The sequence below is a fragment of the Cavia porcellus genome, unplaced genomic scaffold (assembly GCF_034190915.1).
Source record: "Cavia porcellus strain 051 isolate PalLab524CR breed Dunkin Hartley unplaced genomic scaffold, mCavPor4.1 scaffold_7, whole genome shotgun sequence".
In the NCBI taxonomy this organism is placed as follows: Eukaryota; Metazoa; Chordata; class Mammalia; order Rodentia; family Caviidae; genus Cavia; species Cavia porcellus.
The window spans coordinates 46,148,489-46,162,161 of record NW_026947490.1 but is presented as its reverse complement, the minus strand read 5'-3'; the positions used below and the strand labels follow the sequence as shown (position 1 = coordinate 46,162,161).

General features: G+C 35.7%; 1 protein-coding gene across 1 annotated transcript; it reads left to right on the top strand.

The window, feature by feature from the left end:
* Positions 1-6,814: 6,814 nt before the first annotated feature.
* Positions 6,815-7,753, top strand: LOC100723626 (olfactory receptor 6N1). Its single transcript, XM_013149076.2, has one exon. The coding sequence runs from the start codon at positions 6,815-6,817 to the stop codon at positions 7,751-7,753; it is 939 nt and encodes a 312-aa protein (XP_013004530.2).
* The last annotated feature ends 5,920 nt before the right edge of the window (positions 7,754-13,673 follow it).

Here is a 13,673-nt window from a genome sequence, read left to right as displayed (position 1 = left end):
TTTTCTACCAAGGCCCTTCCATTATTAGAATATTTTCCTCACACAAGCTGTATGTACCCTCTTCCTAGCCTTGCACAATCTTCCAATTACTGCACACACTCTAGATCCCATATCTTGCCACTTTCTCAAAGGCTTTATTTCCTTACGTTTTTCTTCTGTGGCCTGCATCCTTATTGTTTATATTTTTTACTTGATCAGTAATGTCAGCTTCGAATATTTTAGTAATGCCATTCTTTTTTTTTTTTTTTTTGTCTTTTTCCTTTTTATTGGTACCAGGGATCCAGCTCACGACTCCCTGCTTGCAAGGCAGGCGCTTATGCCGCTGAGCTAAATCCCCAGCCCCTAGTAATTCCATTCTTTAAAAGTAAAAGCTTACATATTCCCCAATCATGTGATTTTATCTAGCTAGAAATCAGTTTTTCTGCTTTCTTATTCAATAAAAGTGCTCAGTGTAACTTTTTTTCATTTTCTGTTCATTTATTTGACCCCTTTCAATCTAGCTTTGTCTTAGACCTTTCAGTCAATACTTTGTCAAGGTTATTAATGACTTCCATGATGCCAAATTAATTAGATCCTTCTTGCACTTTCCCTTTCTTGAAATCTCAGCACACATGCCCAGTCCTGACTTCCTAAATATGTTTTTCTGTTAGTTTCTATAATGACATCATCTCCCAATTTTCTATAACTCAAATAGGTCTTTATAAACAACATCATGATTTAATGAAGACCTTTAACACATATATGCAAGAGGCAGGAGAAAGGAATGAGTAGAAATCATTTGTACTGATTCAACAATTACAAGATGAGGTTGAGGATCGTGGACAATCCTGGTTAGAATTTGATGAGGAAAAAACCTTTGCCATATAAAAGCTTACTGTCAACAACTTATACACACCAGAGAGAAGATAACAGATACAGGTGGAGACTTTTTTAAAGATAGAAGTTAATTTCCTTCACATCAAAAAAATTAAGAAGAAACAGGGACAAGTGGAAATATTAATTTAAAAAGTAGTTACACAAGGAAGACATCCTCACAAAAACTATGAGAGAAGTCTTTTGCTTTTTACTGTTTCATGCAGACATCTGGGCCTTAGCCACAGCTGTAAAACCAGGTGCAAGATAGCGTTAGACAAAAATTGATTTTGGCCATGAAGGTCACTGTGTGGACCTGCTCATCACCCTCACAGTCATTTACATCTCCTTGTCATCTGGTGTCCTATAAAACTCTTGCCTTTCAGCAACATGATGACCTGACTAGTTTCTGATCCAAACTAAAACCAGGCCAGGAAAGAATAAAAGAAAGACATTCTGTCATATCTTGTATGGATCCAACACTGTCCCCAGAAAAGTCATGAATTATCCCCTCTCTTATTAAAACAATCTTCCCATCCCCTTTACTGTCAAAAGGAATCCTCATGATTTGTTCAGATAAGAAGTTGATCTGTGTGTTATTTCTCCTGATGGCTCCTTATTCTTTGACTGAAGAATAAACTTTCTACTCAGGCATGATTGTGAGCAACTGTAATTAGGGTCATAAATTTAATCTTTCCTTGGACAATTTACCAAATTAGCTAGACATTGTCTTAAAAAAAGGTTGGAAATGAAAAGTCTAGAAATGTGGTTGGTGAGAAGGCTTCCAGATCAATCCCAAATGTTTCAGGCATGCACAAACACAAAAGGAAACCAAAGAATAAACTTTCCTTCAGTACATGATTGGCTCTGTTTTGTTATGAGGTCCATGATACTAAGCAGAATAAAGAACACAGATCAGATCATCAACTGGAAAAAAATAGTAGTTGCTTAGCTCTTAATAAGCTTAATGGATTTAGAAATCTTGAGGAAATTCATAGTTATTAAGGAAATAATCAGTTTTATAGTAAAACAACATTTATTATAGCTCATAAGCATATTTTTACACACATTATGATTCGATTGTTATTTTCACAGGAGGAAGATGCCCAATCTTTACTTTTGTGTGTGTGTGTATGTGTGTGTGTGTGTGTGTGTGTGTGTGTGTGTGTGTGTGTATACTCCTTTTTTAACTGAGAGTCAAAATCAGGATGTTGCACTTGCCAGGCAGGTGCTAGTGCCATGAAGCTATATTCTCAATCACAAAGTTTCTTTTAGTTTTGGGTGGCAAATAAAGGTTGTATATGTTTGAGGAATACCATGTGATATTTTTTAATAACAGTGGAGTGATCAAGTGGGTTAACATATTCTTGGCCCAACATACAAATCTCTGTGATTAAACATGTAAAATCCATTCTGGACAGTTTTGAAGTAAAACACTTGTTATGGCTTAACAACTGGTGGTCAATTTAACACCAGCTGGATTACATTAGCATGGCACTGAGCGTAGATGCTCCCATTGAGGAAAGTTGCCAGCATAAATAGAGAGGTGGAGAAGGAAAAGGAAGGTGTTAATGCATTATTGCATTGAGGCATTATGTTTTTCTCTATGTTGCTGTTTGATCCATTGGTTCTCCTGAAGACACTGTGGTCCTCACATCAAGTATTGATTCCTGGCTCTGGAGAGGAAGACACATGCTGCTTGGTCTCCAGGATCATTTACTCAACTGTGCTTATTGTCCAAGGTTGGAGGAGCTCAGGGCCTCCGTGTTGCTGAAGATAGCTGCGGTTCTTTTCAGGAAAGCACTGGTCTTGTTGTGAGTGTGGCTTCTTGGCTCCAGCATAGAACCCTCATCCCACCAGCACAGCTCCTTCACCCTGCTGGCATGGACTTTCTAGCTTCCACCGCTGACCTTTGCCTTCCTGGCACAGATCCGTAAAAGAGACTAACTTGAGTCCTTCTATTGGGCTCTGGATCTCAGTGGGACTCGTGAGAGTCATTTTCATGAGCTCTGGGTTTTCATCTGGACTCATGTGGGGCATTGCTTTGGGACTTAGGCCCTGGGCTAAATATTCTATGTCTTTGGTGTTGCTGATAGATTTCCGGCATTTTTTTGTGTTAACTCTGGGTGACAATCATAAAAATAATAGTATAAATTTCATTTCCTGATTCTAATTGTTCTCCACACAATCCCTGACAACAATAACACTCAAGGAGTTTGCTAATGTCACAGAATTGAAAACAAATCCAAGATGCCAAGCCAAGGCTGTATTCAGAGAAGTGACCCTAAAAAGAAAACTGACATATGAGAGAAGGTAAAACTCATATGAAGAAGCACAAGATTGGGAATTGATCTTGATGGTATTGATACCTTCAGTTGTGCCTGTTCTCACCATCTCAGCTTCTAAGATTACTGATCATACTTTAGAAAAGACCTTTCATAATTGGAAGGCATAGTTTCACTCCCATCACTCAATGTAGGATTCACTTAAATCTTGAGTTCTCAAAGAATTTATCATGTTTTTCCTAAAGGACACCACTGCCATGAGAGATAGCCTGTTTCCACTTGAGCTTATAGTTACTGAAACACTGAACTAGCAAATGATGGAGAACAACAAGCTAATCATCTTCCTACATGTCAGTACCTTCCTGAGAGAGCACTTTAGCAACCCCAAGAGGTCACGTGGAAGGCCCAAGGGCTTCTGCCCAATAAAGAATATGGGTCATAAGAGAAGAATGTTTTATGTCTTGACTTACTCTCTTACTCTGGTTCTGCCAAAGTGCTAACTTCACTGCCTGCAGACCCAAGAGTGGCTGGATATCAGAAGCAAAAAGAGAGCAGGGAGTTCTCTTCCAAAACCAACCTCTGAGTTGTAGCTGGAATCATAGCATCAAGTCTAGCAGTGTCTTCCTTACCATCAAGCCAAGACCTTTTCAAGCAGTTTTGTTCATGTATTTATTTATTTAGTATTTTTTTCATTTATTGTTATTATGCTTCTTTACAGTCTGAGCACTAATAAGACATCATTCAGATTACAAAAATTAGAGAGCTTTTTTTTTTTTTTAAAGAACAGATATTCTGCTTTCTAAATAGTACAGTGAAAAGTCTGATTTCAGAGTTAGCAAACTGGTTATATCTCTGTCCTATTATGTGATCTTAAGCAAAGGATCTTTATTTTTTGAGTCCCAGTTTCCTCTTTTTCAAATAAAGACATAGGAGGAGATAATCTCTTAAACTGTAGCCTCCTCCTTTTTGTCCCTGTGCTTAAGTAAGTACAGACTATGGATAATGTAAATGGGGTAACTAGAATGCACCTAATTCATTCTAAAAGCTTCTTAGGATAAGAAGAAGAGAACATGATTACAAAATATCTGAGTAGGATAATTGTTACTTTTTACATGTGTTATACTTTTAAAGAACACACTGACTCCAGTAGAAAGAAAGAAATAACAGAAGAGAGAAAGAGTTGTAAGAGGCATCTTAACATAATCTTTTTTGTTGCTCTCACCATTATAAAGTATTTGGCATGTGCTAAGACTCTGGGAGGTAAGGAATGGTATGTGGTTTGTTTGTTAATATCAAAAAGCTACCTCTGGAATGGCAAGACATGAGTAAAAGAAACTGCAGTACATGATAGAATATTATTAGAGGGACAGTGTGGACATACTTTTGGGAACTTGGAGGTGGGAAAGATCATTGTTTACCTTGGATAGCCAGAAGAAAAACTAGCTATCCAGTCTTGAGCTAGCAAATGATGAGTTGTCTTCAGGGGAGCTCAGGATTAAATGTATTCTAGTGAGGCTAGGCTGCAAATATGTGCAACAAGACCAATGCAGGAACTCAATGTATAAAAAGGATAATTTCAGTATGGACAATGTGATAATGGTTAAAAACATGACTCTGGACTAGAGCAATAGAGTTCTTCCACAGATCAAATATAAAAAGTGGATGAAAGTGAGATTTCAGATTCATGGACGTTTTATCAAACTGAAGTGTTTCAACAGTGCAGATGACTGTCTTATGGACAGGGAGCCTCTGAATATGTCCCCCCTGGCAGGGACTTGGTGACGATTTGTGGGGCATAGGTTCTTTTATGGATAATAAAATACAAGTTTTACTACTCTGAATGAATATGAGAAACATGAAGACACTTTAATGTTTGGTGCAGATGATTTATTCTGCTGTTTTAGCCCTTTTTATTTATTTTGATAGTAAAAGCTCTTTTAATTTTTTGTAAAGTGACAGGAGTATATCTCAAAATTAATATGTTCTCATTTTTCAATGAAATGCAAAATTATTGTGTGGTAGGGCAGTATTTCTTACATCGTCTAAATCTGAGTCAATGTTTATTGATTTAGAAAATTTTTAAATAATTGGTGGTTTTGAGAAAGAAGTTTTGATGGAGAGGTGATGGTGAAAATTTAATTAGTGTCTAATAAGAAATTAAGACAAGAATTAGAGACAGTGAGTATAGGCAACTTGTGAAAGAGTTATTTGAGAGGAGGTAGAAGAAATGGAGCAGGAGATGTGAGATAAAAGTTAAGAGAAAGAATCTGGGGTTTCGTTTGTGTTTGATATGTCAGAAGAATAGTATATTTTTATACCAATGGAATGTTCTGGTAAAGGTTGTTTAGTAATTAGTTATTGCTCTATTAGCATTTAGGTCATCATCCTGACTGTAGTCAGTAACAGTATTTTGTATTCTCCAAAATGCTGATTGGATGTTAACTGGTTTTATGACAGAAATGATAACTGAGTAATGCTTCCATTGATTAGCGAGATCCAATCTATGCTTATATACTTTAAAACATCATGTTTTACATAACAAACATATACAATTTATGTCATTTAAAAATAATTAAACAAGAAAAATAGTTTTTTATCTCAGAGGCTATGTTCTATTGTTCTCTTTATGTTATAAGTAGAATGTCTAGAAAATGGATAACAATGTTTTTTAAAAATAACTATTAATTACTTTTTAAAATTATTATTAATTTTATTTTATATATTTTTTATATTTTATTTATTTATTTATGTATTTATTTATTTTTTGGTACCAGGGAACTAGCGACCTCACACTTGCCAGGCAGGTGTGTATGCCACTGAGCTAAATTAATTCTGTCCCAACAATCTTTTGTTAATACTGATTTAGAAAATTTTCTTCTCAACAGAGAAAAATATAAATATTTGTTATCTGTAGAATAAATAAATCAGAATAGTGCATTTCAAAGTTGGTAAAGAGAAAAGATACAGAAAAGATAAAAGAAATAAAGACCTGTTTGGAAATAGACTTTTTTGTCCTGTTTTTTTCCTACCTCTTTCATTTATTTAAACTTCTTAGTCAAGACTGAGATTTTCACCAATGTCCAGAAAAAAATCTAAAACTGGCTCATATACTCCTGAAAGATGATAAGCCTGATTTTCCATGACAAGATTGGCAAGAACAAAGGGAAAGAGAGTAATTCTTCAATAGCCAGGAATTTGAAGAAAGAAATAATTTGAAATTAGAAACCAGAAAATACAATTCAAATTAAGTATACTTGGTTCACTACATTACCAACACTGTATCAGTAGAAATGACTTAAACCTTAGAAAAGAAATGCATATAAATGGTAATATACTCTCCAGATAAGGAATATTAGATTTCTAAGACAAGCAGATTATGTTAAAATAATTGGGTTACATGATAGAAGATGACACCAGACCAAGCCTGTGTTCAACAAAAAAGGAATTGAAAGTCTGATTATAATGTCAGACATACTGAGGGAGGCTGTTTTCCAGAGGTGTGAAGAGGGCCTGATTTAAATGTAGTTTCATGTGTTTCTGCTTGAGAAGTCTTTACTATGGAGTGAAGGGAGAGAAAAAGCACTTTGAACAAGTCTTTGGTGGGACTTCTGTGGCTCATTTTTTTTTTTTTTCTTATTCCTCCATATTACACCTTACAGGGACCTGAATGATGCACAATGGGCACTGGAAACTGGAGCCAGGTGACAGAATTCATTATTTTGGGCTTCCCTCATCTTCAAGGCATCCAGACTTATCTCTTCTTCTTCTTACTTATCATTTACCTCACGACTGTCCTGGGAAACCTACTGATATTCTTGGTGGTCCACATGGACTCCCGGCTTCACACACCCATGTACCAATTTGTCAGTACTCTGTCCTTCTTGGAGTTGGGCTACACAGCTGCCACTATCCCCAAGATGCTGGCAAACTTGCTCAGTGAGAAGAAGACTATTTCATTCTCTGGATGCCTCCTGCAGATCTATTTCTTTCATTCCCTTGGAGCTACTGAGTGCTATCTATTAACAGCTATGGCTTATGACAGGTACTTAGCTATCTGCAAACCCCTCCACTACCCTACCCTTATGACCCCAGAACTCTGTACCAAGATTACTGTTGGTTGTTGGTTGGGAGGCCTGGCTGGGCCAGTGGCTGAGATTTCCTTGGTGTCCCAACTACCTTTTTGTGGTCCCAATCGGATTCAACATATATTCTGTGATTTTCCTCCTGTGCTGAGCTTGGCTTGTACTGACACATCTATCAATGTCCTGGTGGATTTTGTGATAAATTCCTGTAAAATTCTGGCCACTTTTCTGTTGATTCTCAGCTCCTATGTGCAGATAATCTACACAGTGCTTAAGATTCCTTCAGCTGCAGGCAAGAGAAAGGCCTTCTCTACCTGTGCCTCCCACCTTACTGTAGTTGTCATTTTCTATGGGAGCATTCTTTTCATGTATGTGCGGCTGAAGAAAAGCTACTCCCTGGATTATGACCGGGCTCTGGCAGTGGTCTACTCGGTGATCACCCCCTTCCTCAATCCCTTCATATACAGCCTACGCAACAAGGAGATCAAGGAGGCTGTGAGGAGGCAGCCGAAGAGAACCAGGCTACTAACATGAAAAGGGGTGCAAAATGGAAAGGCTGGGATGAGAGTATGGTGACTGCAGGAGTCATCAGTGGTCACAGATGATGAATCAAAATTATTCTATGTAATTTTACATGGAGCAGTAGGGGTGGGACAAGTACTACTGGATTTCAGTATTGCAACAACCATTGTACTGTCTGCTAGAATCACTTTCAATTTGAGAACAGAGACTGGAAAATGCACCCTTTCTCTTAAAAAGATACTTCACTCAGTGATTTTTAAAATCTTAAAATATGTGTGTATCATATCTTTATTTTTTGTCAAACTTGCATGTATAAGATGTGTAATCAGATTTACTTCATTTAATATAAATCTATTTAATTATGATCTAAACGATAATTAAATAAAATTCAGTAAAAAATAAAAGACTTTTCATGTACCATTTAAATTCATGTAATGTGGAAAATGATGTTTTTTGAAGTCATAAATATCTGAGTTTAAATCTTAGTTTACTCAGTCACTATCAGTTACTTCATAGGTGGAAGGCAAAGTTGTAAAATACAAAATGTTAATTTCATCATTTGATACTATTTTCATTTAAGGTTCTTTGGACAATTAGTGCTAAGTCTATAAGTATAGTACATAGTGTCTGACTTATAGATGACAGTTAACTTTATTTGCATTTATTTTGTACTCAGATCTTTCATTTTGACTCTGAATCATAGGACACAATGCAGTAATATACAAAGAAACGAAAAGAATTTCCTCATACTTTCCCTTAAATGTGCAGAGTATGTCAACCTGAGGCAAAACTTGTGAAGAGTGTAGTTGGTCAGACATTTGTTCTTGTGGGTTGTGTTAACCATTCTTAGTGGTCCTAATATATGCTCCTTCTAAGCGGTGGGAGTTGAGTCAGTGGGAAAAAAGTAGGATTAATTTTGTAAAGAACTATTTATTTATTCCCTTCTAAGCCATTTACTTCTGAAGCACAGGAAAAATATAACCTAAAATTTAACTTATAAAAATCTGTGAAGATATGATAATCATGTTAAAATATAACCTAAAATTTAACTTATAAAAATCTGAAGGGTCAGGGAATTAGTGCCATGCATGGGCTGCTGCTGGACTGGAACAGACAGACCTCGAACTCTCCTCATGAGTCAGTAAATTCGCAGATGGAGGGTAGAGAGAACAAGGCCACACACCAAGCAAGCCCAGTCTGGGAACCAGTGCCATGCATAGGCCACCAGCAGACTGGAACAGAACCCCAGCCTCTCCATGGGAATCAGTGCCACTTGCAGACTGGTGGTAGATGTAGTGACCAGCAGTGGCTCTATATGTTCCTGAGAGGAAGGACAGTGAAAGGATGAGAAAATAAAGAAGACACAAAGCTGTGGTCAGCTGAAGCCTTTGTCTTCATGATGGAAGGAAAGGTACTGCTCAATCCCTGCATACACTCCAGAAGAAGAATGTCACTTTCAACCTCACTTCCTAGGAAGTGGTTTCCCTGGCAGGCCAGGGCCCCTTGCCTTATTGACAGTGGAATAACTTGTTTACATAGCTTGTTTTGATGTCTCTATGTTTTCAGGGCTGGTATTGCTTTAGTCACACACATACGATTAATCTCCAGCTTCAACAACTCTCCATAGGGAGAGAGAACAAGGCCACACCAGCAAGAAAGCCAAGCCCGATCTAGGAACTAGCACCATGAGTGGGCTGCCCCTGGACTGGGACAGACAGCCCCTAGCCTCTCTCCATGAGACAGTACCATTTGAAGACAAGGGGTAGAAAGAACAAGGCCACACCATCAACCAATGCCAGTCTGGGAACAGTGCCATGTGCAGGCCAGGACCAGACTGGAACAGACAGACCCAGCCCCTTCCAGCATGCAGGCTGGTAAACAATGAGTACAAACCACCACTTCCACATACCATAAATTTATCTGGAGAAACACAGGCTGTGATGACAGCTATATAGGTGAATGCAATTGGAAGGCTGTGATGCTTTGGTGTTTCACTAACACTGCAGGTCTATGGCCAGTGGTCTGATCCTAGGTTCAGAGGATAGTAGTACACAGTATGACATCTATGAGGGATCTCCTTCTGAGATTTTAAGCCATTGTTGACTCCCTATGGTCTTGTTTTAAAGTTTCTATATTGTTTCCATTGTTTTGTTGCATTTGGTTTTATTCTCTTGTCTTATTTGAATATGTCAAATCCAATGGCAGGAGCAGCTGTTTCAAAGGTAGCAAAATATATTGTGGTAGCAATTTTGAATTTAGTATAGGCTTGCTTTCAAATCCCTTATTGCATTCATTATTTTGTTTTTATTGTTTCTATTCTATTCTGTTCTGTTTGATTTTTATTATGTCTAAAGTTATCTGCAGCTATTTTAAAGACATCATAAGGCATTACAGTAACTATTGTTGATTCTGTAATGTTTTGAATGTATCTCTTACACCAGTCTGTTTTGATTGGTTTTACCGTGTTTCATCTTCTTTAAAATAAAAAAAAAAATTAAAAATATGGAGATTTAATTATTAGCTAGTTTATGTGAATATTTTGTGAATAGAGTATCTAAGCTTGACTATAAGAACAATTTTATATCTATAGAACTATCTAATAATATCACCCAAATACTTTTATTTTTTACTATCTTAAAGATTTTTAAACATCTATCTTTTCCTTTCAATTCAACACGTTTATTTTGATCTGCCTTAGTACGTGTCAGATACAGGGCTAAGCCCTAAATAAATTGATGACAAATATTATGTAGTTCTTTACTGAGACTCCCGCACTCAATTCAGGTCTCCCACCAAATAATATAGCACACAGATGCAAAATAAAGACAAAGGAAGACAGTTCTGCAGTTGAAGAATTCTGGAGTGACCAATGTTCTTTGTGGAACAAAAGGCCACGAGGCTTATATTGTTAGTGGTATCAATCAGGGAAGTGGGTGGGGTTCATGATGCTTGGAAAAAGACACTTTGTAGGCATCCATTATAATGGGAAAGAGAGAAATTTTGTACCAGGAACAAAGACTTCCATTTAACAGTTTAAGGATATCTTGGTGTATGGAAGGCCTGCACCTTTACTACCAAAAGTTATAATTCTTTCTGAGTTTCATGGCCTCAGCTGAGATGCTACCTCATGTTTTAGCCCTAGAATTTCACAGGCCTTTTCTAGAGCTTCCATTTCAGCCTTTAGCATGGGGGATATTCTCACCTGTGTGTTGTCACTTTGTTATGCTGAGACTCATTGGGTCTTGGAAAGATTCAGTCATATAGTTTTGATCAATTAAGGGGACAGCTGTTTCAGTACAGCCGTCTCTGCATATCTCAGTGAATAGGGTTGAAGGAGGGGTTAGTGAAAAGTTGAGATACGGGACTGTATCTCTCAGAAGAATGTACTTCAACGGTCTTTCGTAGTTCTTTTAGAATATTTCAAAAGCATTGAGGGCATAAACATTAAAATTATAATTTATAAAAATGACATTTCATTAATGAAAACTATTCTCAAATGATGTGATATTATATATATATATATCCCACTAAAAACCTATTAGGATTGATGAACAAATTCAGTAAGATTACAGACTGCAAAATCAACATACAAGAATCAATGGTTCTATAAACTAAACATGAACTAGTTAAAAAGAAATCAAAGAAAAAATGCTATTTATAATAGATAACACAAAAATGAAACAAAACTCAAAAAACTTTGGAATATATTTAACTGAAGGGGTGAAATATGAGTACAATACATTTTATAAAATATTAATGGAAATTGAAAAGAGCAAAAATGAACAGATAATCTATGTTCCCAGAGTGCTAGATTTAATATTGTTAAACTGACCATATTACCTAAAACAATCTATAGATCAAACATAATCCCTACCAAAACACCAATGACATGTACAGAAAAAAATTCACATCATTATTCCAGTAACCAAAGACATTTAAGGAAAAATGGATGGAACAAAAGGTATCACAATACCTAATTTCAAAACACAGCAACAAAAAACAGCACAGTACTGAATAAAAAAAAAAAAAAACCAGACACATGGATTAATGAAACAGAGTAAAGAATCCAGAAAAAGATCGATACATTCACAGCCAATGTAGTTGAGAAATGTAGCAAGAGCACATACTGGAGAGAGCGCAGTCTATTAAAAAAAAAAAAAAAAAAAAACTGTAGAGATGATGAGAAAACTAGATATCCATATGCAGAATAATGAATCTATCTTACATTATAAACATAAACCAACTCCAAATTTAAAGTGTAACATGAATCTTGAAACTATGAAACTACCACAAGAAAAAGATAAAATACTCCAGGACATTAGTGTAGGCAAAGATTATCTGGCAAATGTTTCTTTGTTCCTTCCTTCCTTCCTTCCTTCCTTCCTTCCTTCCTTCCTTCCTTTCTTTCTTTCCCTTTCTTTCATTCTTTCTTTCTTTTTCTTTCTTTCTTTCTTTCTTTCTTTCTTTCTTTCTTTCTTTCTTCCTTCCTCTCTCTCTCTCTCTCTCTCTCTCTCTCTCTCTCTCTCTCTTTCTTTCTTCTCTCTCTCTCTCTCTCTCTCTCTCTCTCTCTCTCTCTCTCTCTCTCTCTCTTTCCTTTCTGGCCAGGTATCTCACATGCATGTAATTTCAACATTTACAAGGCTGAGGCTTGAGAATCATTGTGATTTTGAGGTCAGTTTGTACTACACAGTGAAGTCCTGTCTCAAAATAAACAAACTAACAAGATATTTCTATTTTTTATAATTGGAAAGAATTTGTATACCAGAAAAAATAAAATAAAATGAATCAACATAGTGTGGAAACAAACTGAAGGAGGGAAAAATGTTTTCAAACTATCAAATTATTCATCCAATAAGGGGCTAACACACAGCTACATAAAAAACTCAAACAACTGAAGAGGAAAAAAACCTCACGAATAATCTGATTTTAGAATGGATAAGTGAAATGAATAGATAATTCTCAGAAGTGACAAATTGCCAACTGGTTTATGAAAACAGCTCATCATTAATTATTAAGACAATAAAAAGCAAAACCACAGTAAGGTATTGTCTCACTCCAGTTAGAATGACTGTTACCAAAAACATTAAAAAATGACAAAAGCTAGTAAATAAAAGGAAAAACTACTACACAATGTTGGTTGGCATGTGTAAATTACTATAACCATTGTGGAGGTTACAAAATATTAAACATAGAACTAGCATATTATAAGTAATCTCACTGCTGGGAATATATCAAAAAGAAAGAAATCATTATGACAAAAAGTTATCTGTACTTTCACATTTATCATAATTCTGTTCATAGTAGCCAAGATATAGAATCAACAAAGTTGCTCATCTACAGATAAATATAAAAAGCTAATGTAATCTATATACACAATGAAATAGTTTCAGCAATAAAAACTAAAATTGTGTCATTTACACCAACATGGAAGAGTTTTGATATATTCCTAGCAGTGGGATTACTTATCATACAGTTTATAATTTTAAGTGTAATAAATGACACCTAGAAAGACAAACACCACATTCTGTCACTTATATATAGAAGCTGAAAAAACTGATTTTATAGCAAAATGCAACAAAAATCAACAAGGTTAGGAAGGGAAGAAGGAAGAATAATGAAGAAAGATTGAATAATGCTTTCCAAAATATGGTTAAGAGGAACAAATTCTAGTGTTGTATAGCATTGTAGGGTCACTATAGTTAACAACAATTTACTGTATATTTGAAAATAATTAGAAAAGTTAATGTTGAATGCTTCAGCACAAGGAAATCATACATATTTGAGATGATGGAAATAGTAATAACTAATTTGATCAACACATTGTATATATATATATATACATATATATATATATATATATATATATAAAACCACTGTACACGTAAATATGTACAATTCTTTTACTACTTAGAAATAAAGACAAAAAAAATCA

Coding starts and splice junctions, on each gene's coding strand:
- LOC100723626 (XM_013149076.2), top strand. CDS start 6,815: ATGGGCACTGGAAACTGGAGCCAGGTGACAGAATTCATTATTTTGGGC.